The sequence below is a fragment of the Lepidochelys kempii genome, chromosome 2 (genome assembly GCF_965140285.1).
Source record: "Lepidochelys kempii isolate rLepKem1 chromosome 2, rLepKem1.hap1, whole genome shotgun sequence".
In the NCBI taxonomy this organism is placed as follows: Eukaryota; Metazoa; Chordata; order Testudines; family Cheloniidae; genus Lepidochelys; species Lepidochelys kempii.
In genome coordinates, this window is record NC_136381.1 from 250,865,217 (window position 1) to 250,892,983 (window position 27,767).

A 27,767-nucleotide genomic window follows, 5' to 3' on the forward strand; every position below is an offset into this window, starting at 1 on the left:
TCCCTTTTTTGGAGACCTCAAGAACACTGAACACACCCCCTGGTAAGGCAAGTAACACTGATCTAGAAACTGATGTACTGAGAGGTTAAGACTTGTCCAGTGTAATGGTGTCAGTAAAAGACCAAAAAGCAGAATAGAGTCAATTTCTTTTTAACAGGGCTTACACTCTCTTTTCATGAGATTTTAGCTATATCAAATAATACTCTACAATACCACAGCTCTATTTAAACTAGGGGACTCTACAGGTAGATGTAACAGGACTCAGTGTTGTATGAGATTTTTTAACTGCATTGTACCAATTTACTGTTCCAGAGAAACTCCCTCTCTAGCAATATTAAATTTGGCTTGAAGTTTGCTTTAGAATATTTACCTGTATCAAATGAAGAAAAGCCACTCCCAAATGCAGGAAATCCACTAAATGCAGAGAAAAATGGCCCACCACCTCTGTTTCTGTTCCCACGTTGACCTCGTCTGTTTCCAAATAAGTCATCAAAAGGATCTTCTACAAACAAAAACCAGGTTTTAATACAGGAGGTTGAAGTGATCAGTTTTATTCAGTAGTTCCTATATTTAATAAGTATGGGGACTTCTAGTAAAGAAGGAAGTTTCTTGCACCTTCCTCTGAAGCATCTGGTACTAGACACTGTCTGACAGAATCTCTGAGCACAGATTTGATTCAGTATAGCAATTCTGTGTTCCTTTGATACCTGTAAGAGACCAATATTACTCTCACACACCCCCAACTCTTTTTGGTCTCCAGAACTTTAAGTACTATTATTAAAGTAATGGCATGCTGAGAATGAAGTCCTGCTTCCTTAGTGCTGTGCCAGTTTGCAAATGACAAGTAATCAGGGGGAACATGCAGAAATTCACTTTTCAGCAGAGAAATGTGTTCCACACCAGTTATGCTATATAATCAAACCTTATCATTTATACAATAGCTATGTATGTTCATATATGCACACAAAAAAAAAATCCATGTTTTATACCAAATTCATGTAGGTTAGATACCAAATTCACGTAGGTTAGATACCAAATTCACATCAGTTAACATCTGGGTAATTAAGAACTTGTCTCCTCACATGGCCATTAACTATAAAACACACTTTGCTTTAATTGTGCTATCAAGAAATGAGGAGTTCTTTTGGTTCCAAGAGGCAACTATCTGTTTGCTATTCATCAGAATGTCAAACATCTGAAATTACAACAAGAGAAGCCCTTCTCTCCGTAGAACACCTTGTCTGTCAAGCTGCGTTTTGGGGCTTAAACTTAATATTTGTTGATGTGATTAAGTCTGATTCAACCCCTAAATATTCAAGACTTCTTGTATAATTTCATTCAAGGTTTATCCGAAAACCACGCCCACCACGACTCTGCTTAGGACAGGCTCAACGTATGTTAGTGTTCCGTTAAGACTGAAATTTAAAGGGTACTGGAAACAGGGAATTAAAATAGTCATAATACAACTTTAAGTGATCTGCAAATGTTTTAGTTTAAGTTAACTAGTTGGAGGGTTAGATGCTTAAGAGGAAATTCGGACGATAAGAACTTTATGGGAAGAAAAAAAAAAACAGCTGAAGGCAGTGCTTAATTTGTAATGAAAGAGGTCCTGGGGCTCAAGCAATTTTTATTTTTTCTTTCATAACTGGTGTAAAAAGCCCAGAGGTGCTGGGGCTATGAACTGCCAAATCTCAAGGTGCTGGGACTCGCACAAATTAACTTCAAAATGTCCTTCAGCCAGTGTTTAAACTCAAAAGCCTATAGCTGGATTTAAAAAAAATAAACTGGCAGGCCACTGGTTCTATTCCCTGGCACAAATATGATTTTTTTATGGTTATAAAACACTGGTCAGAGACTAATAAGTAAATATGGAATACCTATATGGAAGTTATTACTTCATAGAAAGTTATAGAAGAGGTGTCCAGATAAAAGGGAAATTCCACTAGAATATTACAAATAAGGAAACTGAAGTTTGAGTTTTACATCATACTAGCATAACATCAGCATTTTGCAGGACCATGATTTACACAACACAATGTACCATTAAGGTGGAGATCTTTAATGCTGAACGTATGCTATTTTGGATTTCAGTTACCATTGCAGCAGAACTTTACAAGATCCTATATTACACAGCACAGGACACTGGCAACATTTACAAAATATTTTACAAATATGAGTTATCTACAGAACAACAGTTTTAGGCAAGTTAGCCTGACCTGTGATGAAATGTTGTTGAAAAATGTAATGTTGCAAAAACAATAGTTTAAAAGTGAAATGTAAGAAGTTATTTTCCAACATACGAGGTCTGTAATAGCATTTATATTTTCTTCAACTATAGAATTCTCCAATTCTAAAACCAATCTCAGTGTGATGTTGCAGAGAATGGAAGATATTCTCATGCAGGATAAGAGTTAAGCATATACTTAAGTCCCATTGAAGGCAATATCTAAAGTTAAACACGTCTTTGCTTTCCTGAATCTGGGCCACTGTCATTTTCAGTGAATTGAAAATGATCACTGTACCAATTAGAATTCCAAGTTGATTTTAAATGAAGATCAGAAACCAAGAGCAGGTTCTCTCCCTCCCCCAGTTCCCACCTAGGCTGGAAGCCAGATTACTGAGAGCTAGTGAAATGACTACATTACAAGTTTAAAAAAAAAGAAGAAGAAGATGATGAACTGAAAGGAAATGGCATTTTTAGCCACAGTTTAAACCTCTGTTTGGTTTGCTTACACTTACTTAACATGAATGACAAAATTAACACATTTTGAATAAAGGAAGCCTTTGTTGGAGAGCGCCAATACTCTTACCCCCATCAAATATGATGTTAAGAACTCACAATAATCCCTTATAACTCTCACTGGTCCTCCCACAAAACCAAGGAATACAGACCAGACTATAAATTTGGAATTGTTTTTCTCCCCCAAAAAGCTTTCAGCTTCTCTTTTCCCATCAAAAATCCCAAAGATTTGTAACAACCTCAATGTTTAAAAAGAAAGAAATCCTTTGTAGGTTACCTTTAACACTATATGTGCGTTAGCAAATCTGACAAACTCTTGGAAATATTAAATTCTAACAATATTTTTATGCCAAGTCTTCATACTCCTGGAGTAGTAATTTCAAAGACTAGCATATGCGAGTCTTACTCCAGCATATTAGCTAGCAAATAAAGCCACTGCAGTTAACAGTGCTATAGTCCAATTTATTCCTGCTAGTTAGAGAATGACTCACTAGTGAGTTATGAAGGTCATTCACTCATGCATACAAGTGATCTATATTATATTACTGCCCACTATTATGCTTTCTATTTATAGTCCAGTTTATCTTCAGTTACCTGGCATTAAAATAAAAAAAGAAAAACACACTCATGTCAAAGCTATACTATATATTTTTATAATCCACTGCATCACTGGCCACTTACAGGTGACCTGTGTCAGACCCATTATCTCCTTATCCTGGTCACAACAGCAACACAAGCTAGGAGGAGCATGAAGGAGATGGACTATGGAAGTCTCCAGGCTCTTGCTATCACTACTCATGATACAGGGGCTTACCCTACATTTAAATTATATCAGCAAAGCTGTGTCAGTCAGGGTGTGAAAATAAAACCAAAGCCACCCCACCATACACTCAGTTGACAGAGCTACACCAATAAACCCCAGTGTAGACAGAGTTATATTGACAGAACAATGCTTCAACAGATGTAGCTAACACTGTCAAGAAAGGTGGTGTTCTGACCCCAAAAGAAGAAACTCCTTCTGCCAGCACAGGTTGCACCTATGCTAGGGGGCTATGCCAACTTAGGCTTCATAAGATAGCTGTAGATTTAGACTCCGGGTGTTTCCCCCCGTCCACGTCCCTGCCTGCTTCCATTGCTGCAACCCTGAAGCTACCCAGACCTCATTCCCCATATTTAATGCTTAGTCCTCCACTTTAAACCCTGTAGATTACACCATGCACACTTCACCAGTGCCTTACTCTCACTTAATTTTAGGTGCCACCCAAAAGACACATTACAGTCTAACACACAGAACAAGCATATTTGTAAAAAATGGAACTTGACATGCTTATGATCACGTTGCACATAATATTGCCTTTCCCTGCTCAATCTTAATTGTTTTCTTAGAATTGCAAGCTCAGAGACTTGTTTCCTTTGCTTTTGTACAGAACCTATACATGCTTCCATAACATACTGATTGTTGGCTGTAATCAGCATCAAGCTACTGAAATTCAACTATTTTGGAATTCAAAGACAGTTATTTAATGTATGTATACATAAGTTGTGGACAGATGTAATTTTATCTTGGTTTCAGACAGTAGTATAGATCAGGGGAGCACCGAGTTATGTACAAGCCCCTCCCCTCATATGTACAATCTAGGTTTTATAGTTCTCCTAAAAAATAAAAAATTTACTGAGATTATATTAGTCATTGGGAAAGAAAGAGTCAACCTGGCTTTTGTAAGGGGAAATTATGCTTCACCAATCTATTAGAATTCACTAAGGGAGTCAAGAAGCACGTGGACAGTGTGGTCTGGTTGATATAATGTACGTGGAATTTCAGAAAGCCTTTGGTGCGGGACTTTGTCAAAAGCGCTGAAGCAAAGTGAACAGTCATGGGATAAGAGGGAAGGATCTCTCATGGAACTGATTAAGAGATATTCCTACTTTTGTTTCCTAAATTATCAATTTTCACAATGGAAAGGGGTAAACAGTTAGGTTCCCCAAGGACCTGTACTGTTCAACCTATTCATAAATGATCTGGAAAAGGGGTTGAACAGTAAGGTGGCAAAATTTGCACATGATACAGTGACTGGAGTGTTACTAGACAATCTCACTGAACAGGGCGACTAGGCAATGAAAATGGCAGATGAAATTCAATGTGGATAAATAGAAAGTAATGTATACTGGAGAAAAGTCCCAGCTATACATACAAAATGGCAGGGTCTAAGTTAGCTGTTGCTGCTCGAGAAAGAAATCCAACTCATTGTGGATAGTTTGGGGCAGGGGGAGGTGGGAATCTACTCAATGTGCAGAGGCACTCAAAAAACCTAACAATGTTAGGAACCATTAGGAAAGGGATAGATATTTTTTCTTACTATCATAATGCCACTATATAAAACCATGGTACAACCAGATCTTGAATACTATATGCAGTTCCAGTCACCTCATCAAAAAAAATTTGAACTGGAAAAATACAGAGAAGGACAACAAAAATTAGGAATATACAACAGCTTCCAAACAAGAAATTAAAAAACAGGAACATTTCAGCTTAGAAGAGAGGCCTGGGAGAGGTCTATAAAATCATGAATGGTGTTGAGAAAAACAAAAAGTGTTATTTATCCCTTCATATAACACAAGAACTAGGGGTCACCCAATGAAATTAAAACAAACCAAAGTACCTCACACAATGCGGTCAACCCACAGACCTCCTTGCCCATAGGATTTGAAAACCAAAAGCACAAGTGGGTTCAGAAAATAAATTAGATATCTTTGTGGACGATAGGCTCATCAATGGCAATTAGCCAAGATAGTCAAGGACACAATCACCATGTTCTTGGGTGTCCCTAAACCTCTGACTGCTGGAAGCTGGGACCAGATGACAGGAGTGGATCACTTAATCAACTGCCCTGTTTTGGCCATTCCCTCTGAAGCACCTTGTACTGGCCACTGTTAAAAGACAGGCTATTGGGCTACACCAGGGGTCCTCAAACTGTGGGTCACGACCCCAAAGTGGGTTGTGACCCCATTTTAATGAGGTCACCAGGGCTGGTATTAGACTTGCTGCGGCCCAGGCCTGAGACCGAAGCCCAAGGGCTTCAGCCCTGGGCAGCTGGGCTACGGTTACTTGCCTCCTGCTGAGGGCAGAAGTGCTTGGGCTTCAGCTTTGAACCCCCCCACCCAGGGTGGTGGGGCCATGGGCAGGCTCGGGCTCCAGTCCCCATTCCCGGGGATGTGTAGTAATTTCTGTTGTCAGAAGAGGGTCACAATTTGTTCTCTCAATTATTTGTTCTTGTTCACAACTTTCTGAGTAGTAAGCATAGGTGCTCAAATACTTACCCCGGTGGGGGGGACGGACCTAGCCTAACCAGAAGAGGGCAAAATTTTTCAGCCAAAACACTACTCTAAATATGCAGATCCCAGTTGACCAAGTCATTTTATGCATGTGTGTTGATTCTGGTCAACTACTTTAAAAAAAAAAAAGGGGCGGGGGGGCAAATATTTTTCTTTTTGGGCTAGTACCTAGGAACCTACCAACATTTAGGCAGAATGGTGGTACCTCCCTCCCCCACTTTTCACTCAGTAACCCAGTAGTTAGAGCACTCACCTAAGATAAGAGACATGGGCCTGAGTCCCTTCTCCAGAGCAGGTACTTGAATCTGGAAATGTGGGAGGCCCAGTTTCAAATCCCTACTCTGGAGAAGGGACTTGAGCTCAGGTCTCCCACCCTCAGATAAGTGCCCTAAACCACTGGTTTACTGAATAAAAAGTGGGGGAGCAACACCACCATCCCACCTAAATTTTGGAGTTAGGCTCTTGAGTCCCCTTGTGAATATAAACCTTTGATTCCAAACCAAAATGAAGCATTCTGAATGGAACAAAAAACATTGTTTCACCAAACTGAACTATGGAAATTTTGATTCATTGAAATTTCTGGGGTGGGGGTGGGGGTGGGTGTTGTTTGAACTACCATTGACAGGGGGAGAGGGGGAAATCAGTTATTCACTGCTGTAACGCTGAATCTAATGATAGCTTACTACAGTGCCTCACATGAGGAGCCCTGCCAAGTTGCAAAATTAGATTTAAATCTATAAACGTCATCTTCCGTTGTTGAAATTAACAGACAATAGCTCATCATTGTGTGCAGTGTTGTTACCCTGTTGGTATATTAGAGAGACAAGGTGGCTGAGGTAATCTTTTATTGGACCAACTTCTGTTGGTGAAAGCAAGCTACAGAGCTCTTCTTCAGGTCTCACATATTGCTTCACCCACCTTGTGTCTATAATAGACCACAAAAGTATTTTACAGTAGTAAAAAAAATACTGTAAAAGTTTAAGTTAAAAGGAAAAAACCTTGATATTGTAGTTCTTTCAAAACGCATTGTAGCTTGGAAGTTTAATGTTAAAACCACATACACACACCTTGGCAATGGTGTATGTGTCACAAGAAAAAAAAATTCTGTAAGCAGACGGTGCCTTAAGTCACTCATAAGAGCCAAGAAAAATACATATTGTACATAGGTGTTAAAGTGGCCTCAGTTGGCGAAGCAGGGAAGACCACAGATATAGTTCTGTAGACCATCCCATCCCTAGTGTTGCACATGCTTGGAAATGGTTCCTCAGTGTTCTCTCATACACCACCACATCTAGTTTTGCTTCTATCAAATGTATTTTTTACGTTCTTCTGCTGTGTTCAGCTGTCACTATAGGTCTTCCATCAACTAAAACCTCATCCTTTTCCATTCCTGTAATTTTAAGTTGAACACTACATAGGTGTATGAAAGATTAAGCTAGGTTGACAGAAGAGGCCAATTTATTTCACAGACTTTATGCAGAGTCTACCAAAACATACTTCCGGGTACAAGATAGTCTTTGAATACCTTGTGATTGTATACTACCTACCCCAACCTGAGAAACACAGCTGTTTCACACTTATCTGCAAATGGCTGTTTTCCTACCTGAAAAGTATTCAAAACTACTTTTGATTTTTCTGAACCTCAAATCTTCACCTTCTTATATGCAGAACCCAATTGCTGGTTGTAAGTTTAGCCACAAGTATTCAGATTTTTACAAACACTGAGTTAATCTTTTGTGGGTCTTGTTGTGATTGAGAGCTGAAGAACAAACTGAATCCAGAGTGTTGATAGTGAAAATATTTGTTACACTTCTTCCCACAATCCATCTTAGTAAAGAAACAACGTAAACAGGAATCAAAACACTCTTTTAAAAATAAAGTTTATTGTTTTAACTAAGAGCTCTTCAGCAGGGCTCCTCCTCCCATTCTCCAGAGGCTTCCCCCTCTGATCTTCTACTAGGCTCCTCCCCTCCACTCTTCTAATCCTACACTGACATCCCTCCTCCAATATTTCATCAAATTCTTCCTCTGCCTATCCGACACCAAGTTCTTCCTCCAGCCCCTCTGCCGATCCGCCACTGGATTCTTCTTCCAGCCCCTCTGCTGATTCCTCTGCCATTCCTCCACTATATTCTTCCTCCACAAACCCTTCCTTTGATCCTCCATTAGACTCCTCAGGCAGCCAACTGATGACCACTGAGTAGGAATCTAAAGAAACATGCCCACTGCAATTAGTAAGTTAGTTCACCATTCTTAGCTACTTTGTCACTTACCAATATATTATGTCAATGAAGTTGCATGTCACCTTAAAAATTTAAGTCACTGTACCTATAAACTTCTTCCTCCTTTATAAGTGGCCCCATTATCTGGCCACTTAAATAGGAAAGCGGCAATAATAAATGACTTCTATATGCTAACAAAATGGTTTAATATTTGTATTGAACAGTTGTTCAAATTATGGATGCTTTGTTTTAGAAGCTGATCACTAAAATGAAGATCCCATGTGTTTAAGCATTTTTACTTTGTTATTTTTCTATATATTACACTGAAATGAAATAGTCTGAGTGCAGGGATGCACTCAGGTATTGTTTCATATTCTCTGTGTGTATATAAAGTCTGCTGCAGTTTCCACGGTATGCATCCGATGAAGTGAGCTGTAGCTCACGAAAGCTCATGCTCAAATAAATTGGTTAGTCTCTAAGGTGCCACAAGTACTCCTTTTCTTTTTAGGGATGCTGCAGTTAGTCATATGATTCCTTGAACTCAGTTTATGTTTAACTACTTAATTTCATACTCACAACAGTTGAGAAATAAATAACCACACCACTCATCAGTACCCAACTTGGAAGTAACTCCCTTTGCTCCTGGATCATTTTTAAGTGTTGCCAGTACTAAAGCTGTCATCCTCAGCTTCACTCCTTCACTAGAAGCAGAACACACTTCCTACCCAGAAATGGAGGAAGGGGAATCTAAAGAGCAATTAAAAAAACTGGGGAGGCGGGGAGGAGGCTAGCTTCTGAATAGGAAACTAAAATCTTCTGACTCCTTTCCCTTTCCTCTTCATTTCTCCCCCACCTAAGCCTTTTTTTCTTCCTGCAGGTCAATGGGGCTCATCTCCAAAAGAACTGAAATTTGTTTTTTTCCATTATCAACACGGAGAGAATCCAAGCCTCTCTTCCGCCTTAAAAAGTAAGGTAAAAGAAATACAATTAAATACATTAAAAAAAAAACAAAAAACAAAACATTTCCCTCTTCTTTAAAGCATTAGAAAACAAGCTTCCCCCCTTTCCCAGGATTTCTTCATATTTGCATGTTTTGGTAGACTCGGCACAATCTCTGGGAAATAAATTGGCCTCCTCTGTCAATCTAGCTTGATCTTTCATATTCTTACATAATGTTGGCATATATGTAAACAGAAAGGCATGGGGAGAGGAAGGAAAAATGGGTTCTGATTAAGATTGTGAAAAGATGTTGGTGCATACGTGTTAGTTTATGGGAAGCTTCACTGCTCTCGAAACAAATTCATGGTACAAATCTCTCCCGCTGCACACTCAACCTGAACTGTACATGTGTATAGTGAACATGTAGTAGACAAGCTTCCTCTGACCCACTAATGAATTTTTTCAAAGATTCCTAGGATAGGACAATGATTTGTGCTCCTTTCCCATTCAGGAGTTAATCATAAAAGTCACCTACTGTTTGCAGTAGTGTTGCATTAATTCCTCTTCAGCTCTATGGAATAACCAGGAGGTCTCATTTCACATGTCTTGTCTTTAAACAGGCAGAGAATTCTTCTTGCAATCCTCAAGATGTTACTCCTTCTGGTTCCTTTAGGCAGTTCCAGGAGTGAAAGGCTGAACACAGCATGTGTTCCTTTTGTGGATCAAAAGGGGAAACCAGCTGCACTTGCAGAGATTGAATAAGATCCATAGCAGTTTTGCTGAGATCTTTTGTATGGCCGAGGGTGCCTTCACAAGCGCACAGTTCATTGACATGATGCTGGCAAGCATAAAGTATTTTTTAAACGGCTTTGTTTGCAAACAATTATTTATTTTCTTTAACTCCATGGTAGCCAGAGGCTTCGGAAGCTATTGCTTATGCTTTTTCTTTTGGTGGTGGTGGTGGTGTCATTTTTTCTGACTGTCATGCAGCGCCAGACTTGGGAAGAAAGTGTTTTTATGCCATACAGACAGCAACCCACATTTACTAAAGCAGAACTGTTGTGTGTGATTTATTAGTTTCTTCTTTTAGAAAGACGATAGCAAACCTGATATACTATTTGTAAACAAACAGACCTTGACAGAGCAAAAACTGACCACAAAACCCTACATGCAACAGCAAAAAACAAGGAGGGAGACAGGTGAAAAAAAGACTTTTTAAAACATCCAAGAGATCAGTTATAATTTTCACTCCAGTGAAAGTCAAATTATACACATCTGTTATGTAGAGATGAATTTTAGCCACTACTCTGATGCACCACTACCCCCCAAAAGCTGCTGACTTACCAAAGAAGTCAAATGAGAAGGGGTCCCTTCCACCAAAAAACTCACTAAAGACATCTTCTGGGTTACGGAATGTAAATCCATATTCAAATGGGCTGTCAAAATGACTTACACCTGCAGAAAAAGAAGTCACATTTCACAACTCTTCACACTACAGAAGCACAAAATATTTGAGTTGTATGTATAAGCTGTATATGTTTCTATGTTTTCTAACACACAGAATTCTAGTTTTTCACAATAGTTCATTTCTGGCTCATTGGATAGATTCTCAATATATTCTTCACACCACATTTAATACTGTTGAGTGAGACTTTCATGTTAAAATTCTCACATTCTGCTAAAAAGATCTACTGTATCTAGAATTACTGTAATCAGTTTTTCTACAGCAAAGGATGTTTCCATCTTTTACTAATTGGACAGTCAAAGAGGTCATCTGTAGTTTATTAAACAAAGTTTCAATTTCTCCCCTTCTTCCCCTCCCGTCACTTTCCAGATATCCCTAAAGTTACTTTTATCATTTATGTTCTTCTGCAGGTTTCTAGACATCAATATTTATTTCTCATTATCCTTAAAGGAACACATCTGACTAAAAATTAAAAGTCTTATTGTCGGCGTTTAGAAAAAAAATCAAAGCTCTCTGTTGGTGTTGAAGTCTGGTGCATCTTTACTTGTGAATCAGTATAATCTTGTGATGGCTTATTTGATAGTCTCACCTGCCAGCTTTTGATTTAGGTCAGTGGTTTTCAACCTTCGTTCTTGTGCAGACCCTTTGGAAACCTTAGTCTGCAGACCCCCAGGGGCCTGGCGAACAGGTTGAAAAATCACTGATTTATATTACACAAAGAATCTCTGACTTACAGTTGGCAAATACAAGCTAAAATTAGACACTTCAGTTGTTAAGACTATACTTATGATTGTAGACTCTCCCAGAATTTGGGAAGAGTTTCTCCTCTGATTTATTGTTTGACTACCTGATAGTCTTTCAAAAAGACGACTTAATTATTTTTTTTTTAAAACAAACATGACCAAGTAAAAATGAAATTTTCAGTTTCTGCTTTGCAGGTTAATGTCACATTTGTTTAAAAAGCAACAGATAACGAAGACATTTTAGAAAAATTGTAGTCTCTTCTTTTGGTCTTATGTTTTATAAAAACTTTTCAAAATTTAAATGTTGGGCCAAGTTAGAGTCTAACTTGCTTTTCCTCACTTACTTTGACTATACAGACTAATTCCTGTTACATGTTTAAAATATTGTTTTGGACTAGATAGGCAAATTCACTGGCTGGAACTAGTCCTATCAGGGTCATGTCAAGTTGCTACTCTATGGTTATGTGCTAACACAACATCCCCAGTGGCTCCGTTTCTACATAATTTAATTACATTTAAGAATATTTTAGCTCTTATGGCTATAAAAGCTTTTCAGAGCATGAACCAATCTGTAACTAAAATGAGTCTGCAGAGTGGAACAGTTAAAATCATTCAGATGATATGGAAGAAAAAACATGCCAAGTTTACATACCTCCACCTCCTTCATTTAAACCTTCTTTTCCATATTTGTCATAGATGTCACGTTTTTTAGCTACAAAAAAAGTTAATTACATCAGTTAAGCTGCATTTGGAAGCAGGAGAAATGCAGTATGCATCACTAATGTACTCAGTTGAATTTTATCACAGAAAGTTTATTTAAGCCATGTTTGTTACAGAAAATGCAGAGTACAAATATTTTGCTAATCATCAAAGCACCACGGGTGAAGAAAAAACTGTTCTTAAGTGTCAATAATTTAGTTCTAGTAGCTACTAATAAGGTGTCATGTTCACCATCCTGTTTCACGATTTCCATTGAGAGATGCTTTAATATGCTGAAAGGTAGCTCTTTTTTGGAAGGAAGCCTATGGTCTTCATGTTTGTATATTCAGCAAAATAACTAAAGGCATTGTGACAAAACTGGTAAGAGACTTTGTCACTGTGATATCAGATTGTGGGAAGGCATTTTTCAAAGACTGCTAGGTATGGATGCAGGATGGAAAAGAGCATAAGTCAAGGAGGGGCCATTTAACACACACACAAAAAGCTGATGAATTATTTGCTTGCCATATTCCAGAGTCCACAGATATGCAACTTCATTGTTACTAGTCTTTTCCCAGGGCAATTTTTTTTTTTTTTTTTGAGTGTGGGGGAGGAGAGAAGTAAATCAAGTCTGCATTATAAAAGTTCAGGCTGCTGTCTCAGTAATCAAAGTTCAGAGTGAAGAGTTCTGCCAGGTAGAACACCGGGCTTTTTGCTCCAGCAGCTCAGACACTATTCTGGAAGTGAAAGCAAGAGACTTGCCGGAGCATTTGACAAAACTAGACACAGTCTGATCCAACACCTATTGTAGTCTTCTCATTGGACTTTAATGGGAGTCTGATCAGGAACTTCAGGACTGTGTTTTTTCCCTGAAGACAATCACTTTTAACAGTTAACATATTGGGACACTATAAAGAATTTAGTAAGACATCATATCTAAAAGGGATTGTGCCTAGTCTATAGGCACCAGCCACCATTCACAATCCAAGTCCAAGACAAAATTATCTCTTGGATATTGAAAGCTCTATGAATTCCTTCTGGCTTCAGGTGCTTCACAAGTTTGTACATTACCTGCAACACTACCTTTCAATAGAGTGATTTCCTGAAGAAAAAAAAACTGAGTCTTTTAAATAGCTTGTTAAAAGAGGGAAAGACGACCAATGAAACAAGAAGCTGGGCAACCTAGAAAAAAGCAGCAGGCAAGAGACAGGAAGTCCTGCATGTGGGCTGGCAGAACAGAAGGTTTATTTTGAGAACTTCATGTTCTTGAAACTACAGGCACAGTGTCTACCAGTCAAATATTCTTTGCATAGATAATCCTTAACAGAACTACTCTTGCCAAAACCCATCTCTGTTCAAAATTGTAATGACAAAATGAATAAAATTATAGGAGAACTGATTGCATCTCATAGAAGCACAGAATCTCAGGGTTGGAAGGGACCTCAGGAGGTCATCTAGTCCAGGAGTCTCAAACATGTGGCCCGCGGAGCTTTTTGCTGCGGCCCGCTAAGCTCCCCTCACCTGCCGCCCCCCCCCCAGCACGCCTCATCCCCGTTCCTCTACCTACCTCCAAGCACTTCCAGGTGCCAAACAGCTGTTTGGCAGCACTTAGGGGTTTCCAGGGGGGAGGAGCAGGGAGCCACATGCTCAGGGGAGGAGGCGGAGAAAAGGTGGGGATTTGGGGCAGGGGTTGGAATAGGGGCAGGGAGGGGGCGGAGTTGGGGTGGGGACTTTGGGGAAGGGTTGGGAAGAGGCAGGGCAGAGCAGTGTCAGTGATGCAGCCCTCAGGCCAATGTATTAGTCTTCATGCGGCCCTCCTGGTAATTTGAGTTTGAGATCCCTGATCTAGTCCAACCCCCTGCTCAAAAGCAGGGCCAATCTCCAACTAAATCAAAAATCTCCAACCGCTCTCCTGGGTTAAATTAGCCACGTTGAATCAAAGCTACAGTACCTGATGTGTGGATCTCAACAGTATGATTTGCGCAGACTGGTTATGAAAAATAACCAAGTTTTATATGCTACATTACACTGAAATAATCATCTTAGTGCAACATGGGAATAGTTGTACCAGATCAGACCAGATGTCCATCTGGTCCATTATCCTGTCCCTAACAACGATCAGAGGCAAATGTTTCACAGGAAGGTGCAAAAAACCTAGAGGATGACATTTATGGAATAAGTTGCCCACAGAGAAAGTTTCCGCCTAGCCCTTATAAATTAGACACCAGAAACCAAAACAGGAGGCAGGGTGAACAAGTCTGTAGCCTACCAAACCAGGCCCTATTTTGAGAGGCAGAGTAGACAAAGGATGGTGCTGCTCTAGCAGAACTTTTCCCATAGTCACTTGCAACAAGTGACATTCACAAAGACATTTCTGGGGAGGAGGTGGTGTTACTCCTCTATTAACCTGAACATTGGAGAGAAGGACAGGTCCATCAATGGCTAGTAGCCAGGATGGGCAAGGATGGTGTCCCTAGCCTCTGTTTCCCAGAAGCTGGGAATGGGCGACAGGGGATGGATCACTTGATGATTACCTGTTCTGTTCATTCCCTCTGAAGCACCTGGCACGGGCCACTGCTGGAAGACAGGATACTGGGCTAGATGGACCTACGATCTGACCCAGTATGGCCATTCTTATGTAAAGCAGACAAGCATATGGAAAAAATGGGAGACGTTTCTATATTGTAGGTCTTATACAAATAGTTAAGTTAAGGCTACCAGCAGGAATGAACTTCCTATGACCAACCCATGTGCAATGAATCTGTCTGGCAGGATTAATGCATATGGAAAACGTCAGTGGTTCCCAAACTTGTTCCGTCGCTTAGGTGCGGAAAGCCCCTGGCCGGCTGGGCCAGTTTGTTTACCTGTCGCGTTTGCGGGTTTGCACGATCGCGGCTCCCAGTGGCTGCGGTTCGCTGCTCCAGGGCAATGGGAGCTGCTGGAAGCGAACCGCAGCCACTGGGAGCCACGATCGCCCGAACCCGCAGACGCGGCAGGTAAACAAACCGGCCCGGCCCGCCAGGGGCTTTCCGCGCACAAGCGGCGGAACAAGTTTGGAAACCACTGGAATAGGTGAAGGGGGAAATGCCCAATTGTACCAGTTTACTTTTTTGGGAAGCAGAGAAGGGAGAAGAGTGAAAAAATGTCAAAGGATGAACTAGATTAGTAGGGGAAATGTTCGATGCTTTTAAATACATACACACAAAAAGATAGCTGATAAAGATCTTCCATGGTATAACATCCAGATATACATGCTATTTCTCATCTTTATTAGTATTTTTTAAAACACTTTAAAAAAAAAGGTTAACGGCTCCAGTCAGTTATCTGAGGATAACTGGTTTTTAAGGTCAGGCTTGACAAAGCCCTGGCTGGGATGATTTAATTGGGTATGGGTCCTGTTTTTGAGCAGGGGGTTGGACTAGATGACCTCCTGAGGTCCCTTCCAACCCTGATATTCTAGGATTCTATGATATAGAATATAAAAGATGCACAAACCCTTTGGTTTATGGTTCAGATTAGCTGCTGACAATGCTCTGACAAAAAAAGAGATGCTTCCTTCCAAGTCAAGAATTTACGTTGAAGGGAACGAAAGTGACCTCTTGCTTATAGTAGCTCATACTATACAATTTTGATTCTGACCAATTCTAAGTAAATGATTCCTACAAGAGGTTAATCAGTACAATATTAAAACTGATTAGAATTTAAGGCTCCCAACCCCCATACTAAGTAGTTTCTGACAATTCTAAATACTCTAAGTCTTGTCAGCACTCTTATTATGGACCCCAAAACAAAGCAAGACAACTGTGGAATTTCAGCAACTGCTACACTAAGTTTATAAAGTTAACTTTATAAAGACAAGTTAGACATAAATACACCACCCACACATTCTTTCAAGTTTCTTATTGTGACAAACCACTTGCCAGTGAGCCCTTCTTGGATTCTTCCATGTACATTACCCACCATGCTAGGTGGGAAGGCTACATAATCTGTTTAGGAGATTGCCTCATGATGTATCACCTCTCCCACAAAATTTTGAAAGCTACAAAATCCTTAAAAAGGATACCGCCCTTCTGACAGTGTATTAGAAATTAAATGATGTTATATTTAGAGAGAGTTACCCTATTGCTCGTTTTGACTACTGCAAGGAGAGGAAGGGAGGCTTTTGGTGTTCAGCTCTCTCTCTCTATATATCTATGAGACAGAGACACCACTACCATGATCAGTTGCTGCACACAGCTGGCTAGTTGGTAAAGAAAAATATTTGGACTAGTTATCCCAATTAATAGATCATGAATTAGAAAAAATGTAGAACCAAGTGGTGAGAAGAAACTTCTAGGGGTTTAGAAGGAAGTATGACCACCATGGCTAATTGATTCCAAGGATATATTTCTCTAAATTCCATGCTTTCAAATCTTTATGAACTCCTGTAGAGAATTCATTCTTAAATCACAGGTCTCTGTAGACTCAGGATTTAACATGTAGGCTTAAACTGTTATATCAACTCAAAGTATTTCTTATGTCACGGAATTTCTCCTCACCTCCCCCCCATTCCAGCACCGCACTGTACAACTACTTCCACTTCTTTCGAAGAGCACCACAAAAAAAGGGCCATTTGTGGACCAATTTAAGAAAACCCCTTTAAAGCACGATGCTTCAACATTTCCACTACAGCTCCATAACCAAAGATTACCTGCTGCCAAGATCCCTTTTAAGACACTTACCATCTGACAAAACCTCATATGCTTCAGCTACTTGTTTGAATCGCCTCTCAGCTTCTTCTTTGTTGTCTGGATTTTTATCGGGGTGCCACTTTAAAGCTAGTTTGCGGTACCTAAAATAAAAAGGGAAGATAAATCATGCTCTATTTCAGTAAACTGCACTCATAAGCACCAGACAGATATACACAAGAAATACAGGTGTCAAAATGGAAATTATGAATTAGGACACTTAGTTGCTCAAATCTTATTTGTAGACCTATTTCAAGAAATTTTGCTGATAACACAGATAAGTAACTTAAGCCGTCAGGGTACCCTCCAGTTTTGCTAAAGAAATATTTTACTGGGAATCAATTACTCCTGGGTGCTGCTGACTGATGGAGTTTAGCTGCAAACAGGCCTCCTTTAGCTGCTTCTGTGATTCCCTCTGTTCTCTCAGTAGCCTTGCTACATCTGAGTGGATTGGCTGCTGACAATCTGGTTTTCAGAAGCAATTCTTGCAAGGGAAGTTAGCCCTACCTCCTCCTCTGCCAAAGACTGAGTGGAGAACTGGGTTGGCATGTAGGAAGGTGGAAGTAGGGAGGGTACAAAGAAACCTCTTTGCCCAACCCTGTAGATCTGGAGGCCACAGACTTGCTGCTGCATGCTCTCCGCAGAGTTCTAACAAACATCCAAGTAGGATTTAATGCTATACCGTAGTAGCAACTCTTTCCGTGTTTATAAGCAATTAGTGTGTTTTTGGTGGACAGACAACACCTGGAGGAACTACGTTGAAAGATTTGGAGGCTACACCATATGCACAATTCCTAGCCGGAGGAGAGGACCCCAAGAAGAATAATTTAGTGTAAAGCAGTTTTACAGTCTTGTGCCCCATAGTATTTAAGTGTACAGATTATATCTGGGGTAGTTTTATGATCGAACAGGAGCATAAGCTTGAATGTTCGAGTTAAGTAGTTATCCATACAGGTATGCATGCCAAATTAAAGCTCTGATCCACTATCAGGGTTTGATCAGCATAAACCTTCTATACTAGGCTGTGGCAGGAAACTGATACAGCATGTACAAGTTACTGGAAACTAGAAATGTTGCATAATATTTAGCAGCCCATGAAAGGCAGATGTTCCACAAGGAAAGCTTCCTCCCAGTTGTTTCTGAAAAAAGCAATTGGAAACTAAGATGTGTTACTCATTCACTTTAGCATTGCTGCCAGACAGCTACTTTACAGCTGCAAGCAATGCACAAAAGTCTAAATTAAAAGGTGTATCTGATTGCTCTAAAAAATTTCCTAATTTAAATGTGTTCACCTTTTCATTAGTAGATGTTCAATCCATTAAGTCAAAGCATGGAAAACAGATCTCATCCAATAAAACTGGAGAGTTAATTTCCAAAGAAATTGCTTCATATACTTTTTTTTTTTTTTAAAATAGAGGAGACTTCATCTTGGTTTGAGGCATTCTGAATATTTTGCAGTGGGAAGGAAATGGAGTCAGAACAACTTCAGCTGATTCACACAGCAGATGTTGCCACTACCTGTGCTATTTCAGGAGGGAGCACTTCTAGGTACCATGCAGTTAGAGTACTTCACAGCTTCTTCAGCCTAACAGCTCAATGTTATTCTTGCCCCATTCAGTGCTCTGTGGAAATCACCTTTAATAGTATTTGAAATCATTACTCCACATTTTGAAGAGGTATCTACTAACTGATTTACAATGATAATCTGAAGCCAGTTAAAAACCTAGTATAAAAGGAAGTTGCATATAGCAGGGTAAGCCAATTCTCAAATGGTGGACCATGGTATACTTCCAGGAAGTCCTCAGTCTGGACACAGTGAAATTCTGAAAATTCCAGAACCTTAAGGGTTTCTAGAAGCTTTTTGCCCAAAATCTAAAAAACAGGCTCCTCTCCACACGCGTGAATGGCTGCATCAGGTCTTTTATTTGTGTTTGTTCCAATCTGATCAAGTTTGGAAGTGGCATCAGACAGTGGACAGATAGTGCATACAGAGAAGTGCAGCATCAGAATGCAAAACGCCTGAGGCAGCGGGTGTTTGCAGGAAGCAAGAGGAGATTTGGTACTGGTAAACATGCAGTCTACACCAAGGGAGAGAAAAGAAAATTGATGAGAGGCCGAAGCCAAGGAAGCATGAGGGAGCCAAGAAAGGTTCTAACCTGAAATGATCTACAATAGGAGGATTAGAATCTACAGAGTTAAGTAATTTAGTCTAAATGAGACAAAATTGGCATTGTACACTAGAATGAAGAGCTGATGATCTAATCTAGTGCATTTTATGTAGACCGCCTCCTTCATTTCATAAAACCTTATCTGAAAGTGACTGATAAAAAAGTGTATCTTTTTTTAAAAAAGAGCTTGGGATCAATTTTTAGAATGGTTAATGTGCTTTATTAGGAAACAAAAGTACCTTATGAAACGTTTCTCCTGACATGTACACATAAAATGAAAGATGGATTTTCTGGAGCACTGCTGATCTCACTAATAATGAAACTTTTCTGAATTACTAATTACCAATACCAATAGAATGGAAATTTGATATCTAGAGATCAAGTGTATACATTTATTTATGAGAAGGTGTGCAAGATTTGACTTGAACAAAGAAAATGGTACTTACGCTTTTTTAATGTCTTCTGGTGAGGCATGCCTATGCACTCCTAGAACATCATAATAATCCACCATGTTTTAACAGTTGTCTTGTTAACAGCAAGTCCTGCAATTACAAGAACCTATTACTAAATGGGTACAGTACTACTACTGAGTAACGTGACATCTCTCCCTTTACATGATTTAATAGAAGGGATTTTTTTTTTTAATCCAAACATTTCCTACAAACAGTAGTACAAGGAGGACTAGTCTGTTCCTATGTTGATAGAAAATAAGAAAAGTTATACGGATGCAATTTGGTTTTAGGTTCTCCAATTCCATCATTTAGGCAGGTATCCTACATTGAACTAGACAGGGAGTTAAGTCATTTCTCATTAGTGGATATGAAGTACTGACAGTATGTAACTGGACAGTAATATATTTTCTTGCATGCTAAAATTTGTCAAGATCTATTGCTAATGCGGACACTTTTTACGCAGTACGTCTATAGTGACAGGCCATTAGGAAGTCTGGCTACCCTATATTTCCGTAGCACCTTCTTCATACTAGAGTACTGCTGCCATTGTAAGGCCTTGTTTACACTACCAGGGTAAGTTGACTTAAGTTACACCACTCCAGCTATGTTAATAACATAGCTGGAGTAGATGTAGCTTAGGTTGACTTATTGCTATGTCCACACTGTGCTGCATCAACAGGAGATGCTCTCCTGTCTACTTGCCTTACTCCTCTCATTCGGGTGGAGTACTGGAGGCGACCAGAGTCGCTCTCTGGTTGATTTAGCAGGTCTTCACTAGACCGCTGCTGCTGCAGCAGCATTGATCCCTGGTATGTGTAGATAAGTCTCCCTTCCAGGAGAGCATGCAGAACACATAGTTGCCTCAGAAGCCTGCAATGCTGCCAAGTTTTTTTGTTTTTGTTTTTTTTAAAAACTAAAGGAACTAGACGGGTGCAATTTCTAGTAGCCATTCATAAGATCCCAAGGAAGCTTCAGAATGGTATTCTTAAAAAAAAAAAAAAAGGACACAGTCGTAAGTCACTTGAGAACCAATTCAGAAAGTTAATTATCTTAAGAACATATATATCCAAACCCAGCCATAAAGTTACTACAGACAACATTGGTCTATAAAGCATTATTAAATTCAGTTTGCTAGTCATTCCTCTCTTTTATTAGGAAAATTATAGCCAAATGAGAAGGACCCACTAGTCTGGCTCAAATCTAGAAGATGAATCAGCCAACATGAACACAAGATTAAGGTTATTAAGAGTAAAATACCCAAATGGAGTTTATTTTAAGATTAAGATTAGATGTATAATAGCCAAATAAATAGTTAAGCATCTTATGGTATGTAATTTTAGTGAACACCATTTTGACTTATTTAGCCTAGAGCAATAGTCTTGGCCAGTTTAAAAAAAGGCCATGATGTTTTTGGTCACTATTAAGAGACAGAAATATAATATTAGAGGGAGTTCATGTAAATAAGCTGAATGGTCTCTGGAGTATATGGAATCCTGCCAGAGACCTCAGCTAGCTTTTACCTCCTTGTTTTATTCTGTAAATAATTTCCATTCCTTTCAGCATTAAAACTACCCCTGCTTATTCCTCCACTTTAAGTTTTCCAGTCATCTCTGAACCCAATTGTTCTAGTTCTGGTATTTTTTTTAAAAAAAAGTTTTAAATCCTGAATGACAATTCAATGGAACATCAAGCCAACATTTAAGAAATCATGAAATACAAAGTCACTCAAGTTAAATGGCAAAACTTCATTAACGCAGAGTAAAGGTTACTCAGTGATAGCTCTTGCCCTTCCAGAACGCTGAGTTCAGCAAAACTAAAATATCTGAAAACCAGAACAGAGTTACGGTAAACATCCATACAACTGTAACTCTGTCATCTGGAGCTGGCAACAGCCGCTGGATATTATCTGCGTTCATTCCAGCTACATTTACTGTGTTACGTGTAACTATACTGAATGGTGGAGGAATGAGTTGGAGTAGTTTGGGGGCAACTGTGACAGTGATATGAGGAGATCTGGGTTTGAGTCGTCCCACCAACCAACCTGTATGCGTTACCAAAGGAAAAGAGTACATATGTACCTTGAGGTTCCAGTCTACATCATTTGTATCCTGTACAATTCTGTATTGAGAGTAGTCTGTGGATTTAATGATGGGTGGGGAAAGAATAACTAAGTGTTCTCCTCTGTTGAGGTATGAAGGGGCTGTAAGAGGATATGAAGTGGTTGTTAAAATAGAACAATGCAGAATTCTATCAGCAGAGCAAGCTCAGGTGTTTCTATAGAGAAACTGCAGGCACTGTCTATTACAATGAAGCGGAAAAAGTGTATGTGATATGAACATATTGGAGCACTGCTCAAAGAGGACAAAGTCAAGGCTGTGTGGGTGCTTATCTTACCTCTATTTCCTGGTTTTCAGATGTTTTAGTTTCACTGAACTTTATGTTAAAATATACTTTCAGCCTCCTTTATTATGGACAGTGGCCAAAGGTTACTTGCTTGCAATAGGAGTCCAGATGTGACTATGTCTAAGACAGAGATGGACAAACTACAGCCCGGGGGCCACATGCAGCCTATGGGACTGTCCTGCCCAGCCCCTGAGCTCCTGGCCCTTGAGGCTCACCCCTGGTGGTCAGGGGTCAGGAAACAGGGGGAGTGGGGTGGGGTTCCGGGGGGCCTGTCAGGGGGCGGGGGTGTGGATAGGTTAGGGCAGTCATGGGACAGGGAGCGGGGGCAGGGAGGTTGTATAGGGGGTGGGATCCCCGGGGAGTGAGGCGGGGGGTGGAACCAGCTTCATGCCTTCCTAAACTGTATCAGTGAGATCGCCGGGACCACTACTGGTTCACGGACCAGTCGTTGAGAAATACGGCTCTAGTATACAGCACTAAAAGCATACTGTTCCACAATCATGACAATCCCAGAATATATAAATCAAGAAGTGAAAAATCCAGTGATAGTCGAGGCAGGAAACTTTTCTCTGAGCACAAGTGATTGTCACTGTAACAAAAGCTAAATGACGTGAAAGCCAACCCATCAATGATGAGACAGCCTGCATGAGGAAGATCTGTTGCAAAATCCACCCTTGGAGATAAAAGGCATGTGTTACTGAAAGAGTCAGCTTTTGAACAAGAAAAAAAAACCCTATAATCCACCAGTTGAGAAAAATCTGACATCTCCACATCCCTTTTGATGTAGGCTTGCAAAATGGTCATGGAAACTTACCAGCCAAAGCAAAAAGCCAATCTTTGCATTCTACCATGATGTAGACCTACTGATATTTTATTTTTCCTTTAGAACAAAAAGGTTACTTGCCCATGATAAAGTAGAATTTGCAAGGATGTTTAAGTAATTGTTCTGAACACCTGGGATTGTTTCATGTTTGAACTTTCAAATGAATTAGAAAAGAGTTGTCACAGATCAAGTTATCTTTTGTTTGAGATGGCACTGTACACAGTTTGTCCTTGTCTACGTTTGCACTTGAATGTTCCGCATTCAGTTCAGCTGCACCCAGTCATGGGTCCATTTTCCCAAGGTAAATACTAATATTCAAAATAGACCTGTTGCTAATTCATTATTTGCTCCAAACAAGTAGTTTGTGGATTAGGGATGTAAGGAAGTAGACACACAGAGGGCCACCAATGGCCATGAGTATTTCATGTTCCTCTATATGGGTATTTATACAGCCCCCATGACCATAGGTGGACGTATCCCTGTCCACAACACTCTTGTAAGGCAAGGAAGCTAATCCCCATTGTACAGATGGAAATGAAAGCATAACAATTAAGTGACTTGCTCAAAAGAGTCACAGGAAGTCCACATTAGAGCAGAAAATTTGAGCCAGATGTCCAGAGTCCCAGTCTAGTGCCTCAAACACAAGGGCATCCTTTCTCCTGTACATATGGCTTCAAACAGTAAAATTAAATAATCCTTTTTTCCTACTTCATTTGCTTGATGGTAAATTGGCAGGAATAGGGCATCCTGCAGAAGAATTCAGAAGTGTGGAAAGGAGGAAACAATAGAGCGGGAGAGAAAAAGAAAATTGAAGAACATGATTCTTTATTAGCTACTGCACATTAGGTTAACAGCCAGAAGTCACTCCTTAAGTGTGCAGAAGATGGGCTTCCACCTTAAGTGCCTGGGATGGGAAGCTCTGGTGGTGTCTAGCCAGAGACGAAAACTCCTTTTACCATCTCTCCCTTAACCTTGGTTTTAAAACTTAGAAAATTCAACCCAAAAGACAATGTTCTGCACCCCTCCTATGTTGAGCACATTATAACTGCAGGATTAAGTACTCAGTCAAAATATGTATTGCTAGGTTTTGACACATTTGTTACAATAGCACCCAGATGCTCCGATCAGGATCATGGCATCTTTTTATTAGGAGTTGTACTGAATACAAAAGACAGTTCCTGCCCTGAAGAGCTTTCAGTCTTTACTTGCATTATGACATTCTATTTCTCCAAGAGGCTACGTGCCTAAAAGTTGTGAGTCTATTACTGTGACCTGGTCTACACTTCAATCAGATCAACCTAGCTATGTTCATCAGGGCTGTGCAAAATGCCACATCCTGAAACACACAGCTAGGTCAACCTAACTCCCACTGTAAACACAGCTAAGTCAATGCAAGGATTCATCTGTTAACCTAGCTATCTTGTCTACACTTAAAATGTTGAAGTGATACAGCTGTACCACTGTAATGCTTCAGGAGCCAGTCGGTGTAGGCAATCCACCTCCACAACAGGCAGTAGTTGGTCGATGGAAGAATTCTTCCATTGACACAGCACTGTCTACACAGGGATGTAGGTCAGCTTAATAATGCCACTCGGAGGTGTGGATTTTTCCACACACCTGACCAATGCAATTAAACCAACCTAATTTTCTAGTACAGACCAGGCCTCAGAGAGGTAGATTAACTACATTCTGTCAATTCAAACATCTACACTACAGTGGCATAGCTGCTGCAGCGCCTGTAGTGTAGACATTCTTATGTCTGACATAGTCCATAAGAGTCAGATACATAAAGACTACTAGTGAAAGTTTGCCGGCATATATGGGCCACCTACAGTTAACTTCATTATTAACTGAATCATCACTTGAACTGCACCCAAGTACTGACTGAAGAGAAGAAAATCGATAGTGAATGGATACTAGACATTAAATACACACCACAGAGAACCAAGTATAAATTAAACTGATTCTTTGTGAAATCAGTGGAGAATGTAAAGTTACGCGATATATATATAATTATATTTTCTATAGCCCTAAATATGCATATATTAGTGTAGTTGCACTGTAAATATTTTATGCTCAAGAAAGAAAAATCAAAGTTACCATACCCAACTTAATGTTGATGTGTCCTCTCTTTAGAGTGTTTAGCTGTACAACTAACATTATCTTTGTTTTTTTGTATGGCATATGTAATTAATTTATAGGAAAGCCAAACAGGGATTAGCTTTTAAAAGGATTTTGCTAGTTTGTACAGCATAATATAAAGATAAAATGACTAAGTTACCATATTTTATTCACACTTGTTTAGAGCAATGCTATTTAAAATAGCCAAGGTATGAAACCATATGAGGTGAGCATGTGACAAAATGAATTAAAGAACCTGTTCAGTAGTTAGTCCTGTTTATAGTTTGAAAAAAGTTATCAGAATTGCAGCAAATGTATGAAAGATTTAAAGTGCTAGTGAAACTGCATTTTCAAAATGAAGTCACCTATTGTTCACAAGTTTAGCAAGTATGGAACAGATTTTACTTCAACTTCTCAGTTGTCACAACTGTCAAAAGAAAAAACAGCACAAACTTTCAGCCTAAGTACGAAGTTCCAAGCTACTGTGACCCTAAATAAAGTCTGCTGTCCGTGGGGCCAAGTGAATGAAATTGCATATTACAAAGGAGGATGGAGCACCATTAAAGTAAAAATGGGCAGGGTGAAGTGATTTGAACCACCACTTTTCATCTTGTTTTGCAATTTACTTCACTCATTTTCCTAGAGAAAAGTTGATTCTCACTGGCTGGCATAATCTGGTATTTTTTCTAACCAGAAGGATGCACTCTACACACATTTATTTAAGCAATTACACAGCTTTACATACACATCTTCAGATTGTTTACATTTTTATTACACAGAAAATGCTGAATGATGCATTTCTTATTTACTAAATAATCTGCATGTGACACTGTCAAGCTGCATTTGGATGGAAGTTGAATTAAAATGCACGAAGACACCACTTTACAATTTGATTTAACTAATATTAAAAGTTACTTTTATTGTGCTGGCCACAAAAAGTTAGAAATGGTTTGCATTTAAAACGGATTTAAAAGTATTATCTGTAATTAATCAAGCTAATTGTTCCCAGTCATCATATCCTTTGAGATTTTAGAACTAGAAGATCTAATCCTTTTAAATCTAAACATTATTCACAGATTGAACAGATTTTCAACTTCCTATCAGTTTCTCAACTTTGAATGAGCAATTAGTCACTGAACTGAACTAGCTGAATAAACTAAGAAAGTAAGTTCTCTTTATACCTGCAGAAAAGACTACGCTGCAAAAAGCTGGTTTAGCACTTCAGACTATTCCAGGTGACTGGCCAGTGACTTCCACTAGTTCAGTGGTGAAATTTAGGCCTTAATATAGGTTGCCATACTTCCCAATGTTTAGAAGCCATTTAAGATTTATACCTAAAATCCAATTTTAAAGGGGTTGTTTAAAATTCTTATCCACCCTGACAATGGGTTATGTTATTTAACATGTAGAAACTAAAATTGAAAGTACATTTGAGTATCTCAGAAATGGTTCACATGCTTTACTAGAAAAGGAGTACTTGTGGCACCTTAGAGTAACACATTTATTTGAGCATAAGCTTTCATGAGCTACAGTGCACTTCATCAGATATGCCAGTACATCTAACTAGAGTTCTAAAGTCCTCGTAATCATCTTCTTACAGAAAGGATCTACAGCAGAAGTAACAAAAGCAATCCTAACTAATGACTGCTCTGTCCTACAGTAGTCATAACTCCAGTCTAAGACTATACAATCTAGAAATAGGCATCATAGGGAAAACAAGAAAAGCAGGTTGATTGTGTGACAAGCTAGGTCAAAGGATTCTATGATTAACTTATATCAGTGGGAATCGTGCCTTTCAGAGAACAGCTGACCTTTCCTAGAAATAGGAACTAGTCCCCATTTTTAAAAACACAGATTTAACTTAAGTTTCATTTGTCATTGGCTGGTAATGACTATTGGAAGTCCCCTCAAGGAGCAACTATGGTTCATCAGTAAATTGAACAAGTTCTAGAAGTAAACTACAACTGAGAAAAATTTCTCCACCTTTATTTCTTTTGTACTATCTTCAATCATGTTAGCTCAATTGACTGACGTAACATGACTGAAAAAAATCCTTTGTCCGATCATGCATCCAATGAAGTAAGCTGTAGCTCACGAAAGCGTATGCTCAAATAAATTTGTTAAGTCTCTAAGGTGCCACAAGTACTCCTTTTCTTTTTGAAAAAAAATCCTGTTTAAGATGCCGGCTAACGAATCTGAAGTTGAGTTAGCTGGTTCCCCTCAAGACTAAAACGCAGCCAGTGAGGTTAAGGTAACTTGAGTGAGCTAACAACTGAAATGCACCACCTTTCTGCTTGTCAAGAAAGGCCCTATGAGGGGGTTACTGAAAGGCCATGAACTGCCTGAAATTGTGGGAACAGGAGTATCAATACCATGCTTAGTACTGCCCCAGATATTGTTAACCTAAAATGCAGCTACTTTGTTTTGGGCTATGTTTGTTTCAGAGAAATCTTTAGGGGATTTAGTAATATCCCAGGGACGTTAGGGGGTGTTTTTATTTTAATATATTTAGTGTTGGCTGTAGAAAAGCCTACAAAAAACTTCATATAATTGACATTTTCCCAGTGGTACATTTCCATCAAGACAGAGGCCCTGTGTTAAGCACAGCTGGGTCTACAATTTCCCAGAGAACTGGGAAGTCTGTCCTTTTATTAGAACATTTAATGTATGTCTAACACTTACGGCAGCATGTACAGAAACTGCACACCCAGCTAGCACGGGTATAAATAGCAGTGGAGACAGTGAGTCATGGATTAGGCAAGTAGAGTGCCCTACAGTGCCTGAACCCCCTAGAGAGTACACCCTACACAGCACCTCAGACATGTACACTGCTATTTGTAGTGCTGTTGTATCCCACTGCCTTGCCGGAGCCTTTCCTCACTGCATGTAGCTACACATCAGCAACAACTGTGGACACAGCCTGCCTTTCACA

At 39.5% G+C, this 27,767-nt stretch overlaps 1 protein-coding gene across 4 annotated transcripts in view; it reads right to left on the bottom strand.

Annotated features, from left to right (window-relative positions):
• The window catches only part of DNAJB6 (DnaJ heat shock protein family (Hsp40) member B6), a 99,002-nt gene that overhangs the window by 56,277 nt on the left and 14,958 nt on the right, over positions 1-27,767 (bottom strand). For all 4 annotated transcript variants that reach the window (XR_012157621.2, XM_073334551.2, XM_073334548.1 and 1 more), the window contains exons 2-6: positions 19,483-19,578; positions 16,863-16,972; positions 12,095-12,154; positions 10,579-10,689; positions 371-502 (exon numbers count right to left, since the gene is read on the bottom strand). Coding sequence is in view for 3 of the 4 variants with exons in the window: in XM_073334551.2 (XP_073190652.1) it covers positions 371-502; positions 10,579-10,689; positions 12,095-12,154; positions 16,863-16,972; positions 19,483-19,547 (478 nt within the window). In the remaining variant the exon portion in view is untranslated. The remainder of the gene's footprint in view (positions 1-370; positions 503-10,578; positions 10,690-12,094; positions 12,155-16,862; positions 16,973-19,482; positions 19,579-27,767) is intronic.